The sequence below is a fragment of the Stigmatopora argus genome, chromosome 13 (assembly GCF_051989625.1).
Source record: "Stigmatopora argus isolate UIUO_Sarg chromosome 13, RoL_Sarg_1.0, whole genome shotgun sequence".
NCBI classification, from domain to species: Eukaryota; Metazoa; Chordata; class Actinopteri; order Syngnathiformes; family Syngnathidae; genus Stigmatopora; species Stigmatopora argus.
In genome coordinates this window covers 10917399-10944047 of record NC_135399.1, presented here as the reverse complement: position 1 = coordinate 10944047, position 26649 = coordinate 10917399, and the positions used below count along the sequence as shown (strand labels likewise).

General features: G+C 39.4%; 1 protein-coding gene across 5 annotated transcripts in view; it reads right to left on the bottom strand.

Annotated features, from left to right (window-relative positions):
* The window catches only part of LOC144086622 (dedicator of cytokinesis protein 9), a 45614-nt gene that overhangs the window by 15113 nt on the left and 3852 nt on the right, over positions 1-26649 (bottom strand). For 2 of the 5 annotated variants that reach the window (XM_077616577.1, XM_077616578.1), the window contains exons 1-13: positions 18041-18266; positions 10508-10624; positions 8160-8249; positions 6274-6356; positions 5427-5496; positions 3685-3780; positions 3274-3408; positions 1762-1936; positions 1599-1651; positions 1065-1139; positions 840-980; positions 371-583; positions 154-276 (exon numbers count right to left, since the gene is read on the bottom strand). In XM_077616577.1, the coding sequence (XP_077472703.1) occupies positions 154-276; positions 371-583; positions 840-980; positions 1065-1139; positions 1599-1651; positions 1762-1936; positions 3274-3408; positions 3685-3780; positions 5427-5496; positions 6274-6356; positions 8160-8249; positions 10508-10624; positions 18041-18211 (1542 nt within the window). In that variant the 5' untranslated portion in view covers positions 18212-18266. Of the gene's footprint in view, positions 1-153; positions 277-370; positions 584-839; positions 981-1064; positions 1140-1598; positions 1652-1761; positions 1937-3273; positions 3409-3684; positions 3781-5426; positions 5497-6273; positions 6357-8159; positions 8250-10507; positions 10625-11973; positions 12221-18040; positions 18267-26649 lie in introns of those variants that run through there. The other 3 variants (XM_077616581.1, XM_077616580.1, XM_077616579.1) reach the window with 2 other exon arrangements.

Below are 26649 nucleotides of genomic sequence, written 5' to 3'. Positions count from 1 at the left end.
CCCAATGACAAGTGCTGATATGATTTTGTGAAATACTGCCAAGTTACGTCTCATGTAAACACAAGTAGAAGATATACAGCCAAGGTCAAGGCTATCCAACCCAAATGTAAGTGTAACAGGACTTTTTTTTCTTAACAAGTGTACCACCCGTACCTTAGTGGAGTCAGAACTCTTCATGTAAGGCTCAGCACAGTGATTGATTCCTCCCTGCAGCACTTTCTCAATGCGAGCCACCAGGAAGATATCAGGGTGGGGGCATGTTACAGAGAACACTCCCTACAAGTGAATTAAAAGTGGGTAAGAGTGTGTGACATTTGGAAAGTTAACTTGAGTAGCAATAAAGGGAGTTATATGATTTCATTTTTTTTACCTGACGTGGAAAGCGCATGACAGCTTCAGGCACTCCATGAACCAATCGCGGGCCTTCAGGGATGACATCGCCTCCCCCATTTAAATACTGACTCTCATAATTGGGCATCATGCCTCTGACAGAAGGATGGTTGAGATCCACATGGAAGTCGGACGAGATCTTGCGTCCATTTTGGATGTCGAAGAGTGACAAAGTCACATAAAATGGCTCCACCTAAAGAAAAAGTACAAATATAGCCGCATTTTGTGAACATGTGTTGTTTTTTTAAATCCCTAAAAAAACACAAGTTGAGCTCTTAAAAGGGAGTTTCTGATGAAGGAGACAGTCAAAATTGCTAGCGCAAAGCCCACGGTCTGGTTGCTATGTCAATAGTCTCTGAGCAGCAAAACAGTCCGCAATGACCATCCATGCGCTTTATGTATTTAGTCAAACAGATAATTACATTTGCCTGCTGCGAACGGAAACTCACATTTGTTGTTGGTCCCTCCTCATTCTCAGCCACACAGCTTTGCAGATTAAAGGAGAGGTCATTGCAGTTAATGAGCACACGTTTGCCAAATTTCTCTTCAAACTGCTTCACATCTGGTTCTATTCCGGAGAAATCCAGTTTCTAAAAGAGTGTAGAACAGAAGGATCCCCATGTGCATCGGTTGCATTTTGGATCGAATGTGTCAGAGTTCTTGTGCTTACTGACCTGTGTGTCCGGGTCAAGTGTGAACAGCTTCAATCTCGTCTCATTTCTCATTCTTAACTCTATATCTTTTGCACTCTTGAGTTGGGGGGGAAAAAGAGACTTATTTAAAAAGACAAAGGGTCTGCATTTCTAGACAAACAGGCACACCCTGACTGTAGAGATTTTTAGTCAGGTGGTTTAATCATTAGCAGATTTTTGGTCACATCTGGAAATTGCATATTTACGTTTTACAGTTTCAGGTGGTGCAGATAATTAAAGTGTGCCATAACCTTTAACTGTAAATCTGTTTTCCAGCTGAGTGACTATTATAATTGTTTTTTTTTACAATACTTTGGCATCATACCAGCATGCAAACTGGAAACTACTGGAATACAGAAATCAATTTAATTAGGAATGCAGATAAAGTTGTGTATTTAAAGAAAGGATCTGACCAAGTAACACCTGAAACCAAGATAAAGAAGGTAGGTATTGTGTATTTTTATTCGTTTTCTTACAGAATTCAGGTGATGTGCCTGAGAAAAGCGGCTCCAGTACCTGAAAACTGTCCATACTCCCAGAAGAACTGTCTGATTTCCCAAGATCATCATCTGGAGAATAAACAAAATAAGAAATCAGTGAGAGACTGGTACTTTTTAGAAACAAAACCAGAATGGGACCAAAGAAAGGATAAATATAAATGACAGAAAAGCAAACGGACCATCATGGCTGTCTCCGTTCCTTTTGTCCTGCATGGCAATCTCGAAGCTGCTGTGCAAGATCTTGTTAAGCGAGTTGATCCAATCCTCCATCTCTCCTTCACTGTCGGCAGCCAACAGGTAGGTGCTCTTGTCTTGCATCTTCAGCTCGAAAGCAAACCTACGAACCTTATAATTCTGCAGCATGGTGGAAGATAAAAATCACAAATTTATGTCTGAAGAGCAAACGATAAGATCTTTGCAGTGCAAAAAATATCAGGGGGGAGGTGGAAAAATACGATCATCTTTGGCCCCTTTTCTAAAGAACACATTTAGCTAATAGTATAATTCAATATTAGACATCCATATGTGACTTTTGTCTTTCTACTCCACAATTTGTTATTGCCAAATCACTAGAAACATGTTATTTTAATAGATCGTGGCTTTATCAAACAGCATCTTGCTTCACTTTAATGCTGACGTCATCATCACTGCCGAGCAACAAAAATCAATAGAAACACCAAGCATTTTCAAATCCAATGGATTCTGGATTAAACTAGTCGGCCCGGTTTGCGTGAAGCAGCTATATAGCATGAGTCACTTTTTGGAAAGAGGGGCCACCCAGATGTAAGCTGTCTCTGAAATTATACGGGTTGGGCCATTTAAGAATAGAAGAGTTTTTCCATCCATGCATTGCAATGAAAAACTGGAGTAGTGACGTAACCGGGGATTCAGAATCAATTAAAACGGTTGAGCGGGCTGCAATTTGTCAACCGCAAAGAGTAAAATAGTTATCAAGCTTTAGTGAATTGCCGTGATTTGGACTGTAATGCAGTGTTATGATAATATTGGGGCAGTCACAGCAGAGGGAAAGGTGATTGGATATTATTAGGCTGGCTGAATAAACACAGGGAGGAGTGTTGAGTGGAAAAATAAAAGTAGCCATGTATGAATAAAAATATATGTCTATATGTGGCATGTTATTTTAATGGTCGAGATATGGGTTGGTGTATTATAGAATTAAGATTCAAGAAGAACTAAAGGGCCCAGCACACATGATTAAGTATGGGAAATGATTAAAGCCTCTCCCACTTGTTCCCAGGGCCAACACCTGACCTTCCACCATCTTGTATTCCCCAGTAGACATCCAATTACAGCAAAACTGGGTCAGAGTGGGCCCCGTCTATCCACTGAGATGACAAACCATAATACACGCAGTGCTTCTCGGCCTTCATTCAAATGGGAGCATGTGGCACTGATTGTAAGGCCATGAGACTTTTGTATTCACTTGTTTCAACAGCTGAAAGTCAGCGCTAAAATGGAGTAAACAGTTGTCTTGATTCTACTCAGGTTTCCACATACAAATTAACAGCAAAGAGACTTGGAATGAGACCCCATTAAACATTGGCAAAATTAGGTTTAAACTTTGGTCTACCATATTGAGGAGGATAGAGCCATAGTGACAATCATTTACTTTTGGTAAACTATGGTTGAATATTTACATCCTGCCCAAGTAGTATGTAAGTACTGCATACCTGAACAACACCCATACAGGAATCCAAGAAAATAGTTCCTTTAGGCTCTTTGGAGATCTTCTCATCCTTGTAAAAGTTTAAATTGTAAGAACCGTCTCCCAACTGCGTCAGATGGAAGTATCTCCTCTTGAACGACTGATGTTGTAAAACAAAACAAACCAAAAAAACTCATGTTTAGCTTGGAGACGGCAACTGTGTTCACTGTTAATAAAACAGTCTGCATTTAAGCTATAATATGAAGATTACAGTCATAAAAAAGATAGCTGCATCTGGTCAGTCAGTATGTGACTATATTGTGTGGTACTTTCTAGAATCACTTTACACACTCCTTTTATTGGCTCATTGCAATTCAGCACTGATCCATTCAACACAGAGACTTAGAAAATCATCATAATTTTATGTCCTTCTTACCCTCATCGTAACACTGATGGCGCTGTTCATGTTGCCTTTATAGAGCCAACCATGTTTGGTGATCCCATCTTTTTGAGATCCAAGCGACGCCGTATCCTGTAGGGTACAAACATCTATAATGACTATTCAACCCTTCTGTATAAGATAAAGTTAATGAAAAGTGGAGACAGGATCCGCCAATAAGAATTTCAGGCAAAAAAGCCAAATAAGGAAGGCTAAACAATAGTATAGTTCGAGAACATTAAATACTGTATCACGGATGCTTAGAAGCCAGCATGCCAAGGAACAACCTCACTGTGCAAAAACCCTGTGATCTCTTGGCTTTGAGACGGCCCAGAGTCCAATGTGGTGTAGGTCTGACTCAGTCTAAATAAGCAGGCAGGAGAACATTAAACAAGCGCTGCGTGTTAGCCCAAATAAATAGGAAGATCTTGCCTGTGGCCTAGCTCATCTCAGGTTATTTGCACATTCAGAGGTGGGGCATTAAGAAACAATGACCTTTGCCAGAAAGCATTCCAAACATTACATCAGATTTTAAGAGCTTTAAGAATACAGTTGACCAATAGAGGAAGGAATGGTGTGGGGAAAGGAGGAAAATCTCAAAAGCTTGTCCTGGTTTAGATCAACTTTGCATGCATTTTATACTTGAGGATCAAAAGTGAAAACCTTTTTTCCTGACACTGGTACTTGAAAAGGTCAAATGGCATTTCAAGATGTTGCTGTAGTGATCCAACACAACTCACTCCTCCCTTTTTTCCTTTAGATTATTCTCACAACAAATTTTCTAATGGTCCGAATGGAGAAATCACCAAACCATCTGGAAGACTTCACGGCCTGATTGTCCTCGTCAGTGTCTCGACAACACTCCAGAGGGAAACAAATCAGTACTTTTGAATTTTTGCGAAAAGATCTTGTTTGGCGGAAAATTACAGATTTTTTCATGCCAAAAACGACCTAATGTACGTGCATCAAATTTTGAATTTGTTTTGCAGTACGTTACTTGAACTGTTATTGACTTTAATTCAGGTACGGTTATGGCGGATTCAGTTTTAATGACTATTTGAATATTATGACCAAAATGGTGGTCATATTAAACGACGCCTATTGTCATTAATAATTTAATTAAAACACAAAATGTCAAGACTAGTAAAGTATTTTAAAAAATCTTAGCGGCATTTGTTCATAACTAGCATATGGACACATTTCTGAGGCTCAAGGTCAGCTATTATTTGGTCTATTTTTCTACTCCCAGCAAAGCTCAGTCTACAAAAGAGGCTTGATCACCAGCCAGCATCAGTATGACCAATTCATTAAACATTGCACGTTTAGGATCAACCACAATGTTGAGGAAAAATTGGTGGAGTACTGTATGCGGTCATCTTAATAGCCCCATGCAACAATGCATTACAAAGTCCAAAGTCATGCTGCAACACTCCACCACAAACATACCAGACTATATTTTGCAACAAAACACTATGTTTTGCTATAATTACAAAGCAGTTAGTGTTGGGGAGATGGCACATATAATCATCACAAAATTCCTTCATGGAAAAAAAACAGTAATACATTATGTCTATTTTCATTAATTATTATGGAAAAATATTGGGGAGTCAATTGGGGATTCTAGAATTTTAAGAATTGTCAACACCCCTGACAATTTACATAAACATTGTGATGCTTTTCAAACACACTTCAAAAGGTTCTACTGAGTTAAAAAAAAAAATCACCTGACAGCAACTCACCTCATCTTTGTCAACGTCCTCGTCCACTTCAAAGACGTGGACTGCTAGTTTTTCCGGCCTTGAAACTTTGCTGTAAATTGTGATAATAAATGTTATAAAACCCACTCACTAACATCTAGGTGAAATGCTGACCAATGGAACTAAAATAAAATTTAAATTGATATTAAATACGTAGTAGTGGCCATTTGTTGTTTTACTGGGTGAGCTAATAACGCCATAAAGAATTTGAATACTCTGCAGCTGCCTAAAAGCAGACGTAAGTAAGCAGGCCACTCTGGAAAATGTATTTTCCAGCTAAGACTATTCATGGAAACATGCCCACTAGAGTGAAAAAAAGAGAAAGCTATCATCGAGAATCACTTGAGGATTTAATATGAAGTTTTTAACAGGCGACCCACGTCACGATGCATTGTTTTAACTTCCCGACTGTCTGCGCAGCGTCAAAGTGTCTGACAACAGCGGACGCGAGAACGTCGTCAACACTGCATCCAAACAAAATGAATGTAAAAGTGGTATTCTTTAGGGAAGAGGAAGAGGCAGGGCAAGGCGATCTAGTGACACACTATCCCGAAAATTAGGGTGGTTTCCACTCAGTCGAAAGGAACTTTAGGACCATAAAAATAAGAATTGCATTTTCGCTTGAGGGAAATGGGAACTCGTGTTGCCTTGTAACTATGATTATGTAACTACAATGCTGTAAAAAAAGCAGTTAAACAATTGAACCCTTGAAAATGCTACTTTTTTGCACTAAATGAAGCATCTGTTCTTGGATATTCATCTTACAAATGCGATTCCTTCCACTTTGCTGCCATCAATAAAAGATGCTGAGGTTTGTAAAAGGGCTTACTTGGGAAGCTGGCGGAAGTCTCCAGAATAAGCTTCATACTTGTAGTTGACAACATGCCAGTCAGTCTTGTAGGTCTTAATACACTGAGGGGACATAGCAAAAGCTGATTACAAACCACTAATTATACGTGTAACGTGTTTAAACCACACCGCGTACATATTGTAATTATAGGTTTGAAATAGAAATGTGGCCAGCTGCAAGCTAAAGTTGGACTCACCGTAATGAATAAGTTGCTGATATCATATTCAAATATTGCTTATATTTATAATTACCTACACATATGTAGGAATTTGACATTTTTACACCCCCCAAAAAACAACAAAAAAGGAATTTCAAGAGCATGAGTAATATTCTTTTTGAGAAAACAATGACAAATGTTGTGATAACAAAACTTCAGTAATTATATTATCAATAAAAATTACTGTCAATTGTGCCATAGTAAACTTTGAGAACTTCATAGAGAAAGTAAAAATTTATAATTTTTCAGTACAGTCAACTTATTCATTTTCCGTACCCCTTATCACTTATTTTATAAAAAATCAGACTGACTCCTACTAAATCTACTAACTGTTTAATTGGTTATCAGTATAATAAATACATTACCGACAAGGAAAAAAGAAAACAGTTTCGAATGATTATTGTACATGCAAATCTTCCCACTGGAATTTATTCTTGGTCATGATTAGGGCTAAAATGATGGAGGTAAAACCATATAATGGGGTATTTGACATTGCCGGTAATTGAGAATACATTATGGATAAAAATATGACTACTAAACAAAAGACTTCGGAAGCTAAAAGGAAACAATTCATCAATATCAATCAGGAAAAAAAGGAACAACAATGAGCATTCTTTGTTCTCTCCACCTTTGTTTGACATCTCCGAGCACAAGCCAAGTGGGAGTGCTTTCGTTTCACTTTCTTGGAAAAAGGCATCCGTTCACGGACAAAAGTCAAAGATAGGAGCGGCTCACTGATGTTTGTTTAACAGATATTTTACAATATCAGATGAAGTGCAATCTAATCCAGGGAGCAGTTGAGAAACCAAATGGGGTTGCACTGATCTGATCTTTTTAAGTGTCTTGACTGTATCAAGCAACACCTGAGTGGAATCATTTGTGTCTTTGAGGCATTACACAGAACTTTTCCAAAAGTGACCATTGACCTAAATGGCAAATTGACCAAAGTATTTATTTTTTCCGATGATGCCGAAGAACGATTTCATGCTATTTTAAAATTGCAACATAAGTCTTAGATAAGTGGGGAACACTGTCCAACCTCTATTGCAAAAGTCTACCATTTAATGAAACTAACCCATTAAACTGACACGTTCAAGACTAGCTGGCAGAACTATAAACAGCAAAAATAAGAGATGTACCAGACATTTGATAAACGTCCGAGTATTCATTTCCCGTTATCATCCCTAGGCCTGCACACAGAATAACTACAAAGAGCCAACATAAATAGTTTGATTAACAGCGTAATGATCAGTAATGAGCGCAGTTCTTCATGCAACAGGCGACAGTCAGACACAGGCTATATTTCATGTGAAATAAACAGTCTGCCTGATATCCTACATGCATTACTGCAAATTCAAGCAACAAATTCTGTAATGACTCACATTACTGTCACTCTTTAACAAGTGATTACATTCCAGCTTTGGGGAACAGCTTTTCCATGTATATATCAATTCTGTTTCATTGCCTAGTTCAACACTTGGTTAGGCTTTGTTATTTTTTACTAGCCATACAGTACTGTAGTGTGATATTTTACTGTACTGTACACACCTTGGTGGGTTCAAAGTGGGGAGGTATTGTATTTTACACAGCACAAGGCTAACGGTGATTCATGAATGAGGTAAAAGAGTGAATAGAAACACATGTGCACCTCTTGGACAAACAGGCTCTGAGCTTCCCTCTCGGCATTGTCAGGCAGCGTTTGGTAGGGACTTCTGCCTTGCCGTCGCAAAGTCGAAATCTGCAACACAGAGGTTGAGAATGAATGAATTTGATACACAAAGATAAAACATAACGATTAAAGACAAATGAAATGAAGAGGGCAGTTGCACTGAATCTAAAATCCCTTAATGTGCTATTGCAAGGCAATGCTGTGATAACATATGACGTTCTTTGGGTAGGTCCACAGACTAGCAATGATTATTTTTCTTGGGTCTTTGCAGGAGAATTAATTCTGTACACAATCTTTACATCACTGTCAAACTAAGTGATTCAATCCTGCTAAATCCCTGCGATGGTCGGCGGAAATATACTAAATACAAGATTTAAGTGAGAAACATTAATCTGGGAGCGAGCAAATGTTCTGCTTTATCCAAGTGGACTGAAGAGTGTTGTGCTTTCTGTGTCGGTAGGGGATTCAGACGAGCTTGTGCTCTGATCTTTTCCTCTCAGAAAGTAATACCCCGCGTGGCTATCTAGTTTACAGTCTATGAGAGCAACAGTAAAATCTGATTAAATTTTTTCATAACAAATGACCATATTATTAAGGCATATATATGCAAGTCCCGATGCCGAGTTTTCAACTTAAATCCGATTTAACTCCAGACATGTTTTGCCGACACCGACCCGATACTTATATTTTTAGAAGAGTGAAAATAAGGCTCAAAGTAAGGTAACCAGCAAATGACAAATCATATTTTTGGGATTGCTAGTACGTCTTCAAGAAATGCTGGGTTCACAATTATGACACAATAACCTGTTAATATCATTAGATTTTAAAGAGAACTAGTCTATCGGTTTGATTTTGCACTTTGCTCAAGCTGTTTTTAAGGGGTCCAGCCTCAAAAGTCTTTGGATTAGGAGAAAACATAGTGAAAATCTCTTGAGTTCAGGACAAAAGGTAGTAACGCCCAAATGACGCTTTGTTTTGGAAAGCATAAAACCCAATACTGCTGGATTCTGACGGCTGGACTTGGAACACACTTCAAACTGAATAAGGCAAAAAGGTGGATAATCTTGGACAAACACTTTCAGATTCATCGAGAGAGTGTGGAGAAACCAGCACAAAAGAGCACTATGCCAACATCTTCTAAATACAAACCAGATGGAGCGAGTATAAACATTGTCTCAGAGAAGGCCAGCGCCAACATTTGACTTTTGATGCGGCAGCGGGGATGATATAAAAGAGATATCTGATAGAAATTCAGTTAAGGAAGAATAGACAAATACTGGAATTTTGACAATAACAACTCACTGACACAGGAGCTCATTCTGCTTGTTTTGGCTTTCACTTTACCCCCAACCATAACCTTTTCCTTCCAACCAACCCCTGTTGAGATATGAATACAAAAAAGGCTTTTTAAACCTGACTTTCGCAGCATCTGAAGGGGCAGGAGCAGATGCCATTTTCTATCATTGGGCTGTCAGGCAGACGATCTAACACTTGTATACAGCAATACTATGATCTTTTTGCAACAAGCGAGAACACGATGCAGAATACTGTGCTGATTTTTAAATCTTTAAAGCTTCCCAAAAGAACTATTTGTGATTAAACTGAAAAAACTGGGTTTGCACACACATTAAGTCCAAATGTCAAGGTCAGTGATTAAAGATGTCCTATTCAGCTGTGAAAACAAAATTCAAACTCTAACATTTGTCCTTTTGATAACACGGCAAGGTCCAATTTCCGAAGGTAAAAGCACAGAACTAGGTTTCCATTAAATATTCCTGCCTTGATGTGGAACCCGGGAGGAAACGAATGTCCCGCACAATGTGGCTGCAGATAACGCTCGCTCTGTCACAACATTAAGGACGGAATGAGCCAATTAAACTGATGACCCATGACCTTCCTTTTTTCTACAGCGTGGAAGGATGTAAACAAAGGAAAAGCCGGTCCGGGCGACCCCACCCAGTGCTTACAACATAAGCCCAAAGGAAAGGCCTTGCAAAAGCCAAACAAACAAAGAAAACATGCTAGTATTATGGAAATAACAGTGAAAACTTGGGCACATTTCAATGATATAAATTTAAATAGGGCTTTGCGTGATGACAGCAACATAAAAATTAAGCATTGGAGTTATTCATCTAAAGCCTGAGTAAGATGATTATTTAGTAACATGTGGAAATAGTAAATCAAAGTGCAAGTAAGACTCCCATAGTCATAACTTCAAATGAACCCTACTAAAGCCAATCCATCTGCCTTGGCTGGAACTTTTGTTGTTGTTGTTGTTGTTGCAAATTTGAGTATAAATGCATAATGTCTGCCCATTAGGAACTCACCTCAAAGTCCTCAAAGGGGAACTGCAGCATATCCCTGAGGACATCGCTAAGAATCTGAGTCTTCCTCTGCACCAGAACATTTTCATAGTCCAGCGGTTCGATCACCTTAGGTTTTACCTGTAAAAACAAAAGGCAAATCGCAATTAATTAAACAAACACAACACGAAAAAAGGAGGCACGTAGGAAGAGAAAGGATGATTCATCAATAAAGGAAAGCCATTTTTATGGATTCTGGTATTTTCTTGGAAAGACACACCCTGAGTGCTAAGAAGGGTCAGAATTTGTTTCAGGAGATGAGAGATGTGAGAACAAGATGTGAATAATAAGCATTATTTGCCTTTGCGGTCACCACATCCCAAGTCTCCTGAAATGAAACCCTGATGTTTCCTCACCCTCATCACAAAACAATGAATAAAAAAAAGGGATTTTGCAAAATCTACATCAGTTTGCAACATCTCACTTGACAATTAAAACAGAGAATAAAACGGCACATTTTTTAGGTAGAATAAACGAAGCGTCGAGCATTGAACTTGATCACAAAATCAGTTAAGTGAAATACTCCACTACCAAATACAAAGCTTTACAGATGTATCTATGACCAAAAGACATGGTGTGCATGGTGTTACACTGACCAATTTAAGAAAGTTGAATAAATACAGTACAAAGGAAAATGAAAACCTTTATATTGTGCAGTAAAATAATGTTTTCCATGAATTCCATTGAAGCAAAAGTAGAATCGCATTCAAAACAATACGCTATTGTCAGAAATAGTGCGCCTTTCAATTAAAGGACAATAAAGTTTGAACTGTTGCCTCCGGATAGATTCAGAAAAGTTTCTTTATATCAATTCCCTTCATGGATTTAACTGTGATGAGGTCCTACCCTAAACTGTGTTGACGTTGGCTATTGTCTCTATTAATTCCCCTCTGGGCTTTTCCACATGCTTCATCAATAGCCCAAAGAGGTCAGTCACACAGAACTATGTTATTAAAAAAAATTGCTAGCCACCAAGTATGATCTCACTTCCTCAGCTCACTTGAAATGCATCCAGTAGAGCTTTGAAAACCATGATGCTTTTAGCTTTAAAACAATATACAAATGTCTATCATGCGCAATGACATAAAGAAATACCCCATACTGTATACAAAACAGCAATGACATCACAAAACCCTTTGAATCTTTGTAGGCCAGCCGCGTTACGCTGGAGTGACCAATGAAGTCTGACTTTTGAGCCAAATAAAAATGTTTTACGAGCCACAGTAATAAAGTGAACTGGAATCCGGCATCCCTTTTCTCATGGTTCTAAAGCAGCATAGTAAGCATGTAGATGTCACGCATATAATGACCGTGATGACTAGTAAGGCCGCCCACATGACACCTGCTTTTCGACTTACATCCCCGTGTTTACCCTCTGTAAGACATCATGGTGCACATCATTTTAAAGCTTTTCATTTGCAATGCCTTACCACCACCTGTGGCACCGAGTCCACCTCAGCCTCCGCTACAGTCGAGCTCTTATACTGTTGTGGACTTTCAATCACGAGCTCCTTCTTTGGAGCTTTACTTGCCCTTCCTTGCATTGTCAACAGCTGTGCTAAGAAAATTCCAAAAGAGATCTCCAAAAGAAGTAGTTAGCCAGCATATCCAACAGAGGAGAATCCTAACTTTGGAATAAACTTCTGGAGGCTTCACTCCCTCTCACAGTCTTGAGCTCACACCCTCCTTTTTAACTGACTGATCTGTCTGAGCGTGCTGGGCTCACGCCCAACTTGAGGAGAAGGCCCCTCCTACACTCGGCTGTGCTGCCTATGGGAGTTAAACACCCCCAACACATGGACACACTCATACACAGTTGCTATCTGACCCTGTACGATCCACCTGCAGAGCAACACGGGGGCTGACGAAGACAAAGCAAAAGAAATGTGTTCATAATTCAAAACATAGTCGTGGGGCTTGACTAAAGGCATCTGAAGGGACAGCTGAAGTAAGAGCCGCAAGAGACCGAGATGACGTCACATAATGTTTGTCTAGCATGAGTTTACCCCATGAGAGAACCTATAAGTGAGTCAGAATCCGTAATTTAGCAATGACGAAGCACAAGGACGAAAAGATAAAATGCCAGACTCCTGGTCGTCAGATTTCAGTGGCCCAAGCAAAATGTGCTTTCCTGAAGGGCAGAAGGAAGTCAAGTGGACCAATGCCAAGTCAAACAAAGCGACCCTATGTAAATTTTCGTTGCATACTAGATACAATACTGTCACATTTTTAATTGAATCGCAAAAACCATGGCACAATCGTCAATAATCAGTTAAGGCCTTTCTCTTAGTGTTGCAATGACATTTTTTTAATTTCAACTTATTCTTTACACTTGTATGACTATTAAAAAACAAAACTTAAACCGTTATAAAGAGGCATAGTTTGATCCTGGAATCAACTCTACTTTCCTTTGGGAATGGATTGCGTTCAAACTTAGAGCGAAGGTAAAAAAGTTTTCAGACGTGAATTAAATACATGCCAGAATCCATAGCGTGACTGTGGATTGGATGGTGATGGCACAGAAGTCCAGAGGTGAGATTAGACCCAGCTTCTGTCTCGCTACTTGTTGATACAACTGCTCCAGGGGCATTCCACTATGATGCAATCCTAGTCAACCCACCTTGGAATGGGACCGGCCATTACAGAGGATGTTATCTTTTCAAGATGGTGTCAGTTTAAGACGAGGCGTGAGACCAGGTCAGATCTCAAACAGCTGCTCCCTTTCCACTGTCACATATGCTCTGCAACCCACCCTCAAAGAGGCAATAGGATCTGCAGGAACAATGATTTTAAATCCAAATATATAGCAACGGTGGCTACTGAAAATGTATTTGATGATGTCAACTGTAAAGGCAATTTCTGTAGAGAATTTGAAGAAAAAAGGAATGGGATAAAGAAGGTTTTTATAGCTCTGAAAGACTAGAGTGACCCAAGCATGTCAGGCTAAACTTGAAAAAAACAAACACCTTTATGGTTAGCAGACCAGAAACTATGTTTGGAATGGCCAATGGTCCTGATTGGGATCAGCATTTTTTGCTTTATGCGGGAAATAACAGTGACGAATGAGAAGTAGTTAATGATCTACATCATATTGTCTGGAGGAGCCGGAAACTGATTTGTGACCAAAATTAAAGAATATCTACATGTCTGAAAAATGAAAGAGGCAATTTTATTTTATGCGTATTTTTCAGATTACAAATTGGGACTCAATTATCTTTGTTCCAGTGGTTCTTAGCTATTAAAATCCACCCCACCCACATCTTTTTAAGATTACACAATCTAATGAGTTTGATTAAAATCTTATAAAGATAAAATTACACTTGGTAAATAATGCCATTTGCAAGGAATGACAACATTCGTAAGATTTGTAAGCAGCTGAGGACTCATACTCTCACTAGATTTAAAGGTTTACAAGAACACTCACTTGAAAGCAGCAGCAACGTGGTTAAACACTGTTTTATGTCCACTTCTGGCGGCACTTCACAAATGTACCACATAGTGTTTTTTTTGGGATCTGGGCTGCAACAGATGTTTATATTATGTGATAAAAAAAACATCATCTCGGGCTCTCCCCACACGCGTGTAAGCAAAACAGAATTGAATCAGCTGCCTGGAAACACAACTTTAAGAGGCTAATTTTAGCCTCAACAAGATAATGCCTCCATGTGTCATATACTGTAGTCGGTTCATGGAGCATCCCCGGGCCATGAGGGAGTCACGGATGAACCAGAAGGCAGTGTCTGCCCTCATTTTTACTTTCTGTCTGGTGAACACCTCAACAGATAGCAGTTGTGAAAATAGGATGGCACACAGGGTTGCTTCAAATCTTTAGATGCAGCTTTCTGATTCCCAAAAATCAAATATTTTGAGACACTTCTCCTTTACTAGATGAGAAAGTGTCTCAAAACTTTTGGCCATCGGTGTAAATGATAAAATGAGACCGTTTTTTAACTTCTTCTGTATTGATTCACTTTCTGATCATCTCAGAAAATAAGTCAAGACAATAGATATAGTCCAAAGTCAGCCTTGACAGGACCATATTTGCATTTCTTGCGTAACAAATGCGTGATAGGATCTCAGTGTGAGCCAAAGTAAAACAGGGTGTAACCTGGAACAATACAAAAAAAAACACAACCCACCTCTTCCCGCCGCTTTGCAACTGGAGACCACCAGCTGTGAGCCCCTGGCTAGATCTGACCCCAAAGTTAATCAAAACAGCTCTTAAGTGGCCGGATGTAAAAGATACAACTTTGATTAGCACAAGGTACCGGCTTGATTTACAAATACATGTGTGGTCTTAGGTTTTGAGACACTTTCACATCCTACTGAAAGGTGAAATATCTCAAAAGCCAAGACCATGGGTGTGTATGCACTTACAATCAACTTTCCAAGAGTCTGTATAAGAAGCATAAGACAGTGAAATTGATATACAGCAAATCCTCAATAAAAGTTCTTATTGATTACTGCAAAGCCACATTTAAATGATTCGCCAATGCCATCGGGGAGCCATTCAAATTTCTAGGATGGATTTCAAGTGAATGCTGGAGATAAACGCTATGGTTTCAGCAATTAGGCTTAAATGACTCAAAATTTGAAGGCAATCACTAGGGAAAAAAACAGGCCTGCTACTGTTGGTGTACATCTACAAGCCACATTACAGCATCATAAACGCTCATATCCATTACTATAAAAATGGATACAATTTTGTTGATTATAATTTAAAAAGAGCCTCATTTAAAGTTGATGACATGCAGACATGCTTTGGTATTTCTTCAACTCCCCCACAAAAGGGAACATCTCATTAGATGTGGTTCATTGCGAGCAAAAGTTTCATGTGGTATGTGGGAATCACTACTCCCAAGACATGGGATGAAAGACACCTTTATCTTAAAGCAAGCTGGCGTCAACACAACTTTTCTTTTGCAACAACATTCCGCCGACAAAAAAAATAATCAGATACGTCAGCACTGTTTTGGCCCATTGAAATTCAGGATGGAAGCAATGAATGGAAATACATAAGAGCAGTAAAGGTTAAACAGGAGGAATAATGTATTTTATACTAGCCAATAGCAATTGACTTGAAAAATGAAAGTCTGTGTGCATGTGATCTATTTTTAATTCAATTATTCGAATAACACAGATTCGCTTCTAAATGCATCTGATTACAGAAAAAATATATATTTGATCATTTTATGCAATACTGACATAAACATGAATGAACATGAAATCACAAATTTACCTTGATGCTTTATTGAGTAAGAAGCATGTTCAAAATGCTAATAATTATTATTCAGAGACCCTCTTTGTAGGTTTTTTTTATTACTCTTTTCATTTTATTTTGGTGTTCTGTCACTTTTATTTGGGTATGGTAATTGAAAGGAACATATTAAACCTCATTTCTCATGTTGGAATACACTCTTTAATTTTGCTTTAAGTTGAGTCACTGTGAGGAAATAGAGCTTGCCAACATGTGAAAATAAAGCAAAATAAATGTTTACAAATCTGGAAAGACAACCTGGCCACCCCGTTATTATCTACGTAACGGAAACATGAAGAGAGAAGATCTATAGGTGCAGGTGCTTTTTCACTGCAAGTGTGAATGGCTGCACTGAGCCAACACATCCTGATTCCCTATCCAAGTGCACTCTAAGTAAAGTGCACGCTACCGCAATTTTTGCTTGAGCCAGGGAAACATTTAGTCCGGTGAAAAAAAGTGTTTGTGAGCGAATCCAAAAACACATTTGAAGTTAAAATTAGAACAATATGGGTTCCTTCCTTCTCTCACCTACTATTATAAAAACCCCTTTGCCCAGTAATGACTTATAGCAATCAGAAGGAATTAAAAAGGGGACAATTAATATCATCTCATCGTCTGGCTTAATGGATTGCAGCGGTGGGAAAGGTGTTGCGGGTACTGGAGAATGTGATGAGGACTGCACATTAGTGCGTCCCCGCATTAAACTATCGATTGAAAAGAGTGACGCCTGCTGATGGGGCATTAATTGAACTCCATCTACGTGATAAGACCTTCCCGAGCCAAGGGAGAAAACACTGCCCTTGACCTAATTCCCTGCTTCCAGATAAGGCCACTGTCGCTGGGATTTCTGCTGATGAGCCATCACGGGAAAGGAGACACACACCGTCGAGCACACGACAACAAGCGGAAGTCCAAGACAAGCTGGTACGGAGTAGCGGCAGTCCAGGCGAGCCTGTCGCCTGTCAGATAAAGAATGGTGATTGATTTCCGGCAGACAGAGAGACCTCTGTGCCCCGACGCCTGCCGGCCCCTCCTCATCCTCATGCCAGCCTGCAGAGGCTTTAACCCGTGTAGCGCTTAGCAGAAGGCAAGATCTAGCACTCCGACTGCCCTACATTTCCAACGCTCCTATTAACACAGTCTTGTTGCTGAATCGGCTATATCTTAGCTACAAATGAAATGAATAACAAATGATCCTTAGCAAGGAATTCCTAGTGTACTGCCCTATTTTTAGGTTTGTCTGAAAGGAAGTGAAGGGAAAGGACTGCATTCACCTTTGTCTTAATGTCATCCTTGCACTTACGAGATCCGTTTTGCAAGGACTTTGTATACATGGAAGGGCTCCAATATTGAGAACTTGCATTGCATATAAAACAATGTAATCACCATAAGCAGTCCTAGTTAACACATATATTTGACTTCCCAAGCAACCCAATGGCTGTGAATGAGTCCCTATATTGTAAAGTGTATATGTATTTTAAATATGACACAAAATCGAAAAGAACGTTAAGCAAAATATCTCCTCAGTGTCTTGGTTGGCTGCAATATATTACTTCAAGTCAGCGTTGGGCTTTTGCAGGCTGCCAACATCGATTTGTGCCATTTAGATTTCTCTTCATGCACACACTCACGGCTCATAATGAGGTTCAGGATTTCTAAAGTAGCTGCATCATTCCTGTTTGTCAAAATGGACTTAAACAAATGACTATGGCCACTTAAACAAACATCTAAAATATAGTTTTGTTTTTTTTATAAATGTGCAATTGTTGTGCTTGTAGTTGGCGGTGTGGCATAATTGCATCACATCGTACAGAGACGTTTTTGGTTAACTCAATTAGCTAAGAAAGTGATAATATTACATAGTACGATGCAATGCAACTCTACACCGTGCACTGCAAACTACTATGAATAAAATAAGACATTAAAAATGCATTAATAGCCCTTTTCACTGTGTCAATGACAACATACTGTACCGTGATGCTATCATTTTAAAAACACCAAAAAATAAGCCTAAATTCAGTATTAAAATATTCAAAAAAATGGATATGCACTGAAAGAAAAAGAAAAAACACATACATTAATATTTGTCTTCAGTTTAACTACAGTTACAAACATCCAAAATGGGAAAACATTTCAACTCAACCTGTGCCTTGGGTTCTCCAAACAAATAATACATTGAAAATACTCAACCAACCAGTTTCCAATTAGAATCCCTCCCACAGAGACGCACACACGCTCACCTTAAACACTCTTGGCGTCGGAAAGATACGAGACTCCCTCCTACTCAGCGCTCGCTCAACCTCAGATGGCCCGATGGGCTCAGCGGCTCCTTTACAGATGTAGCCGCTACAGTTTCTCTCCAACACAGTTCGCAGCCCGTCAAAGACGACGGTGCTGGTGGTGCACCCCATCCCTCCAGGTCCAAAGGAGCATCACTTACAAGAGCCCGTGGCTGATCCACCTTCCTCCCCTCTGCCCCGTCCCTCCCCGATCCATGATGTGACCCTGCGAGCCGACGGTTCTGACCCAGGGAGTCACAAAGAGCCAGAATGGTGACCCCAAAGAGCGGGATGGAAAGGGAAGTAGAAATACATGCGCAAGCAGAGGAGAGCCCTGGTGTATTTGTTAGCCACTCCACTCTGTCCGTGCAGGCTGGAATAAGCCAGTCGGCAGGCGAGATGCATCGAGCAAGTGAGTGAGGGAGGAAGAGCGCAGGACAAGGGATGGGAGGGATGAAGGATACTTAGCGAGCTCTGCAGCAGCCTCACTGATGACCTTACAGTAAACAGGCATAATTGTTTCATTGCGTTACCCATTTTTCGTTCTACTTCCCTGTGCAATTCCCTACTTATTCATGTTGACTACTTATTACTTATTTAATTATTTGACTGTTTGTTGTTGTTGTTTGTGCACTTTATGGTGAAGCTTTAAATCGCATTATACTCGTATAGTGACAATAAAAGCATTCAATTCAATTCATTTTATTTAGTAAATAGTGCATTGCATTTGCTCCATAGATTTTTAATAAAGTGGTTGAATATTCATTCTTGAAGCCACGACTCCTTTTCAAAAACACATGAGCGAGTATGAAATAAATGGGTTACAGTAAATGCGAGGTTATATCCAGAGGGAGTTTGCTCTTGCAAACAGGCAAACGCCAATATGGCTGAATGCTTTTCTAGTTCAGATGCGATGCCGAGGCCAAAGGGGTGATTCTCATCGAAGTGATACTAAACACATCAGTCAGCTGCTTTAAGAAGAACAGGCCCATCAAGCAACAAATAGGATTAGATATAAATACAAAATAAAGCTAGCATCAGTCTGTTACCAAACAGTGAAATGAGAGGATTTGACGACATCATGCTGATATTGGCAGCTTTTTTTTTATCTCAAACCGTAGAGTCTGCCAAGAGTGCAGATATAACATAAGCAGAATAACTAAAATTTGATCATTTGGAATGATGGATAAATCATGCAAGTCTTATGAAGAAAAGCAAAGAGATGGAAGATCAGACCACAATATTTGCTTTTGTTTAAACTACTTTGCATATTTATTGTAAATAACCCTCTTGCAAAATTAAGAATTCAGGTATCAGTTTTTTTTTATTGACAAACTTCCACCTCACTTTTCACAGAAAAATTCAACCATATCCCTACCATTGCTGATAAACCAATACGCAGAAGAGAAAAGGGATTCTCCGTTAATAAAACAAAACAGAGCAGTGCGCTGCATACGCACCAATGAACTCCCGAGTCAAGCAGTTTTAACTGCTTTTATTCAAGTCCCAAATTGCGGTACAGCAAACAGACCCAATTACTTCTGTGTGTATTTCACAATTCACCTTCGGAGGAAACGAACACAATCGCAGTAGCGAATCCAGACTAATGATGCCGGCATCCTATCAGCGTTCCACTATGAACACTCGCATTCCTTCTTGCCTACCGCTGCTGCTGTTGTTAATATTTCAGCAGCCTGGCACACTGAACTACATTTGACTGTACAATGAAAGAAGCCACAGGGCAGAGGAGGCAAACCACCACGAGTAGATTCAAGAAATAAAAACACAGTTATCATGTTGTATAGTGAGGGCTATGAAATGAGAGTTCAAGTTTCACATCCTCTAAACGTATTCCTAAAATCTCAAGTCAATCACACCTTTCTTCACAACAATGATAACGATACAAGAGCAATTATCACAGTTGAGACGGTTGTAATCCCCGCAATAAACAAGGTGCACTATGTCATTACCAAGCGCAATAAAACTGTCATGCAGTCCAGAATTCTGTCAAAATGTAGCGGCAATAAATATGCACGTTGCACATAACAATTGAAACGCATTTGGAGATGACATCAGACATGTTTGAGCAAGAGTGTTCGGCAAGCAGTGAAGAATTCATTTCATGTGTGTGTCTTCAAGCTTTTTGTTGTTGTTTTGCAACATACTGCAAAATAGTTACAACAAAAGGCGATGAGACAAACGTGAGAAAAAGATAAAGCTGCAGCAAAATGAGTCAAATCAGACAAAGAATGAAGCAACACAGGTGTTGGTTGTCATTATCAAGATTGAGGATGAGTGTATTTTGTGTGTGTGAGACAGGTATGTTACTTTTTAGGAGCCAACTCAACTTAAGAATGACTCATTACTGTGTGCAAACATAAGTTCAAGTGTACAAGCTGCCACACACATTTTCCACCTTGAAGACACAGATTCCACTGGTGCAAGAGCGAGCATGTTTGTATTCAAATCATTATTTCCAGTCAGAATGTGATTTGTCACGTGTTCATTTGACCTTGGTGCGCATGATATTGCAAAATTGCCCAGTGGTAAATGTGATCTTGATACAACACTAATTATGGGGTCTTATTTGTCTCAAAACAATCATAAGCTTGTTTGGATGTGAGTGTTGTATAGTTTCTTTCCCCTATACAGCAATGAGAACTCAAACTAGTACATGTGACTCCACCTAAAATAGCCAGGTCACTCATTTTGATTCAATTGTATAATCTATGGTAGAAAGAAGAGATGCTATCAGAATCGATGGATGAGTACATTTTGCAACATTATCCTCTGCTCATGGATAATTCTCCACGTCCCCCAAGCGAGTGCTGAATCACTGACCATCGTCTTTCCCTTGAACAACTGACGATATCTGTGGCACTAAAAAAAGCACCATTTTGACCTACACAGCAGGATTGTGTCAGGTCCACTAAACCTTGACTTTAAAATCTATGGTAGATAATGACTGGGTCTGGATAAATAAACACACCACTGCCCTGTCAGTCGGTGGATGTTTAGATGGAAAGACTGTATCACAGTATCCTCTGTGGGGTGTGGAAGCTGTGACATTCCACGCAGTGCTGCTCTGCTTAAATCTGCAGCAGCTGCAGAGGAGATAAGGGCAGTGATGGCATAGATTACTCTTACAATGACAGTATGGTTGTGGACTGTCGGGAGGAAGTAACACGCTCTCATATCATATACCTACCTATATAACATGTCTTAACATTCAAAAACTCCATTTTCAAGAGTGAATCTTCAAGCTGGCCTGTTAGTAGTAGTTTATGATGCCATTAGAGGTGACGTACAGGTTATTAAATATTAATTCCTTCCTTCATCTTCCATACAGTGCATCCTCGTAAACGAAACAGCTCATTGGATACAAAGGCAACATATTTGCTGCAGATTTGAAGGTCAGTCACAACATTTGTCGGACAAGGTCCGTGTTCAAAGCCGCAAGCAACAGCACTTTCAACTCATTGACAGCAACTGCTGGGCGGAGTCGTAGTAAAGCGTCACAGAATGCACGTGTGTAAATTTTAGGGTCATCTTGAGTTTCCCTTTTTCACTTGAAGGCATGGACAATCTAAATAAAACGACTTGACGCACCATGTGTCGTTCAAAGAGGCCAGCTTCAAGAGGAGCTGGCCTTTCTTCTGAGAAAGTCTCTTGGAAAAGAAGGAAAAGGCTGCAGCTGGCTGCGTTTCAGTGTTCAGAAGTCAGCAGGGAATAAGCGTGTCCACAATCTCGTGGACATCTACCATTTATACAGCCTCACAATGCAGGTTGGCTGTCAGACAGGACCATAGAAGGACTTAGAAAAGGGAAGCGACTGTTTCCTGCTTATGTGCGTGTGAGAATAAGACCGATGTCCCACTATTTTTATTATTATAAAAAATATTATTATTATTTATTTGATTATACATTGCCACCCAAATGTTTAACCATGTTCAGGTCATGCTGGAGTAAAAAATATAATTAGGGATGACCATAGCAATATATCAACTACTAACAGGTTTTGTGAACATTCATATAAAAATAATAATTATTATTTATTTGATGATACATTGCCACCCAAATGTTTAACCCTGTTCAGGTCATGCTGGAGTAAAAAATAGAATTAGGGATGACCATATCAATATATGAATGACTAACAGGTTTTGTGAACATTCATATGATTCTGACATAGAAATGAACCATTTCTGACCACCAGTCTCAAAACTAGGAAACAGTTGCGACAACCATAGTTGGGAAATTCCTCAGAATTTCAAAAGGGAACATTAATGAAATGGCTGACTATGACAGTATTGAAACATATCCCTACTATTGTTGATGCAGCAATATGACTTGATGATATAACTTCCCTGATTTGTTTCAGACAATCCCAAAAGTTGCACACGTGGGTGGACTGCACACATCGTCCAAGAATGTCAAAGAGTCACATACTTCACATTTGAAAACCCCAGAATAGTTGACATGAAACAGGAGAACCACATCAGATAATTGTGAAGAAATAAGAATGTCATCTTATCTTGGCTGTGAAATTAATAAAACAAACACATGAGGCCCGCATCCTCTTCCTTTAAACTTGGTATTTCAGGATGGAGCATATATTGTGGACGACCAAACAGAGGGGTACTACTTCCGCTGCTTGAGAGCAAGGCCACCAAGCTAAGAATAAACTTGACACAATAGACGCACACACTTTAGTGCCATGTCGAATGAAATGTGAGGTCTCAGGTTGGCTTTACCACTTCTATATGGCTCAAATATGCAGAAAAGATTAGAAGTCAGTCTCTTAGTGTCATTTTGGCATGAGCAGACAATTTTGAATGATGTCACACTAACATACATCCTTACACAGGCTGGCAGGGAACACTAAAATCAAAATAGCTCAAATTTGCAACAGCATTCAGAGATGGGAAAATATAATATTTACTTGTGGTAAATTGTGAATAATGTAAATAAAACAATGAAGAGCTTAAAAGAAGCAGGGTAAATATGCTTTTTCTTTCACCAGCGGGGTGGAATGTTTTTACTGCCACCTACAGGTTTTTTACAATTACAGTTATTTTCATAAAGGATGATTTCTTATGGTTACCGTAAAACTGCACTAAGAGTAACTTTAAAAAACTGATTATTGAGTTATAGTTTGTTTTTGAATTTTTCAATATTGGGGGCCATAATTTTACCTTTTTGGGACTTCACAGTTAATGTTTAAGTTCTCCAAACACATTCCAACAAAAATATCAGGTTAATTTGGGTTTACAAAATTAACTACACGTGTGAAATTGTATCCTTTTTTATCTATTGACTGAACAAACACTTTTATTAGACTCGGTATAATTATGGGTTGAACTGCACAGTATAAAACAATAAAATTATTAAGTTGCCAAACCAGTCTCATTTAGACTATATAAATACAGTCCTTTAAACTCTACAAAATAGCAACTAAGTGTTACTAAATGGTGATTGTTGCAGTTTTTTTCAGGCCCTCAAATTAAAACATGCTGACGCAGAATTGTGGCGACTGAACAGCAGTCAAATTTTATGGCGCGCCCGTCATCGAGGTCAAGCTTTGACATGAAGCGTGGAAGTCGAAATTCGAGGCAAGTTCACACTGGTCTGGCATGAGGCCTTAGAAGGGTGAAACCGCTGAACTGGTGCTAATAACAACTTTGTCTGCTATATTCTGAAGGCTTGCCTTACATTTGGATTTCTCCAATTGAGCTCTGATTCCACGGCATTGACAGAATTGTATCAAATCAGATGATGTTCACCAAAATAAACGACTTTAGAAGCATGATGCTATCTGAAGGCTAGACAACAGAGTTTCCATTTTTAAAGCATTTTTTTAGCAGCTTTCACAGGTGTGTATACCTATCAAAGCATTCAGGGAGATATCTAGATGCGTTTTTGTAATGTGTTTGAGACTTAAAGTCCGTGTCATTGGAGTGAAGGGGGTGGTTGGTGTTTGGGAAACCTCAGGGATTAGCTAATCTGGGTTTTTTGTAATCAGCGGAAATCCTCTTGAGCCCGCTTCAGCGAGCGCTGGTGACAATCTGGGGAAAAAGGAAATGTGAGAGGTGGAGGACAGGGTACACCTTCAGGACACATTGGTTCTTTGGCAAATTTTGCTGTGCCCCAAAACTCTCTAGGGACTCACAAACAGATGTGAGGGGGAAAAGGTTTAATGAGATATTTTAGTGTTATAAAAATATGTACTGATATAGTCAATTTTAGATTTTCGGGCAAAAAGGAGAACCCCCTATAATCCTTGAGAGATAATTTTCTCTGGAACCAGAGTGTAATACTTTATCCCATTTTGCTTGTATGCTTGAAAGTTAACACACTATCTGGATTGTATGACAAATATCTCATAAATTTATAATCTTATAAAATTAACGGAGAGCAGAGACTCCCTGATTTGAATTAAACCTTAACAATTGGCCATGTTCAGACGACATTGTTATCTTAAAATGGCGTGACAAGACAGTAATCACGAACACTTTTGCTGATCCTGTTTGTGTCTTAACAACAGAACACACATTCTTTTGCCACTAACATCTATCCTTGTCACTCACGCAGACAGACGACATACACAGACGGCATACATCCAGTAACCACAACGGTGCCCACTCAGGACAAAACAATCTCATTATTTGCAGCTGATCCGGCCTCAGCTGTTGGCCCGTTATGAGCTGAGCTTGCCTCGAGAATCATGCTAATTTATTCAATGAGCAGTATGGTTGCTATGGTAACCCAAATGGATTTGACATTTTTGTAGGTCTCAGGCGACCTTAAGTGGAAACACAAATGCCTTTATCAGCATCAATGATTCTGAATCCCATTATCAAAACAGGGATAGTCTTACTGGACCTTGTTATTACAGGGGGGAAAAAGAAATGAAATCGTATTTTCACTCCTTTTTCAAAACCTATACATACGGACAAAGAACATGGTACTTTGGCACACTTTGCTAAAAGAACAGCACTCGTGTACACTGTCCTCAAGTGAAGCCAGAGTAGTCAAGCAAAATGGTGAAGAACGTTGTGTTGACGACCATGCTTGGTAGTCTATTTAAAGACCCACTTCAAAACCTAATGCGTGATCAAACGTACAAGGGAGAACTGTGTAGGATCACTTTGTCCACTTGACATCATAAACATGCATGATGAAGGGGAGTAGCACTACTTCCCCAGCATAGGCAAAATCATGTCATCTGCCTGCCCTAGCTCAGTACACACTGATCCTGCTTCTCAATGCTGAATCCTTAACAAATAGCTTCTAAGCAAACATAAGCAAAACCTCATAAGGAACGGTCTTACATATATACACTGGCTTTGAAAAGAAAAATAAATAAATAAAGACTTCTGAGAGAATTTGTGATTACTGCGAGTCCACAAAGCTTTCAACTGCTCAAGTACTGAAAATCCATGTAATTCTAATACAAATGCGTCAGACATTTCACTTTTGATTTCGTACTAGACATTATTTATTTATCTATTACAAAACGTGTCAGAAAAGTATTCAGAAGTGGGGTGACATCACCACTATAACCTTTCGGACACACCTCGCCATAAAATGCCAGTCATTCCATTTTTTTTCCACACATAGGGAGTTTTAGAAAGAAATGTGTCCAGTCTTTCCTACACCTCCCTCTCCTTGCTTCACAACCACAGTGTCAGATTAAAGAATCCGAGCTATGCATCTGCCTGGTGAGAAGTCATTAGAGACAAACCCCTCTGGCAGGTCATATCCACACACAGCTCAGTGCACAAACCACCTACAAAGGGGTCTGCAAGGATTATCTTTTATGAAATGAACAGTGTGAACTGTGGGAAAAAGACCAAAAAGTAGCAGTAGCTCACCGATCAGTTGACGTGAATAATTGTGTGTTTACGTGCCACGTGGTCAGTGAATTCAAAGCACACATTCATTTATGGGAAATCCCTGATGAATGATAAGAACTTAAACTTTTACTTTCATCTTTCAACAGTCTGTTAAAAGTCAGCAGCCTGGAATGGAAATGTTAGATAGTTCCCCTGGCAATTTACCACAATGCAGAACAAATTTCCACTTTTAATAATTCCTTCCACGGCACTTGTCTCTACTGGTATGTCTGGACTTCTTACAAGGCTCAGTACACCTCTGCAACAGCAGCTTGTGTTATTTGTCTAACGAGAGAGTGAAGGGTCACTGACCACAGGGGGCCACAGGAGGACAAGGCCTTCAAAGAAGATTACCCACTGAGAAGGGGTTGTTAGCCTAATACGACACTCTTGTATTCATTCAGATTCACGGGAAATTTTGTAGTAGAATGTAGTCTAAAAAATAAAAAAATTGGCCGTTAGCACTAGGTTGGTGTCAGTGCCCCATTGATCCAGAATAGCAACCTTAATGGGAGAATGACTGGAATCCCAGTAACCTGAATTGGATTATGTCTGCTGATGATAATGTGCCACAACTCTGTAGCAAAACACGACACTGTAACATATAGTATTTACTTGACGGTCTACCGCTGTACTTCAGAATATACTAGTTTTGAGTTTCAGCAACTTGTCCAAGTA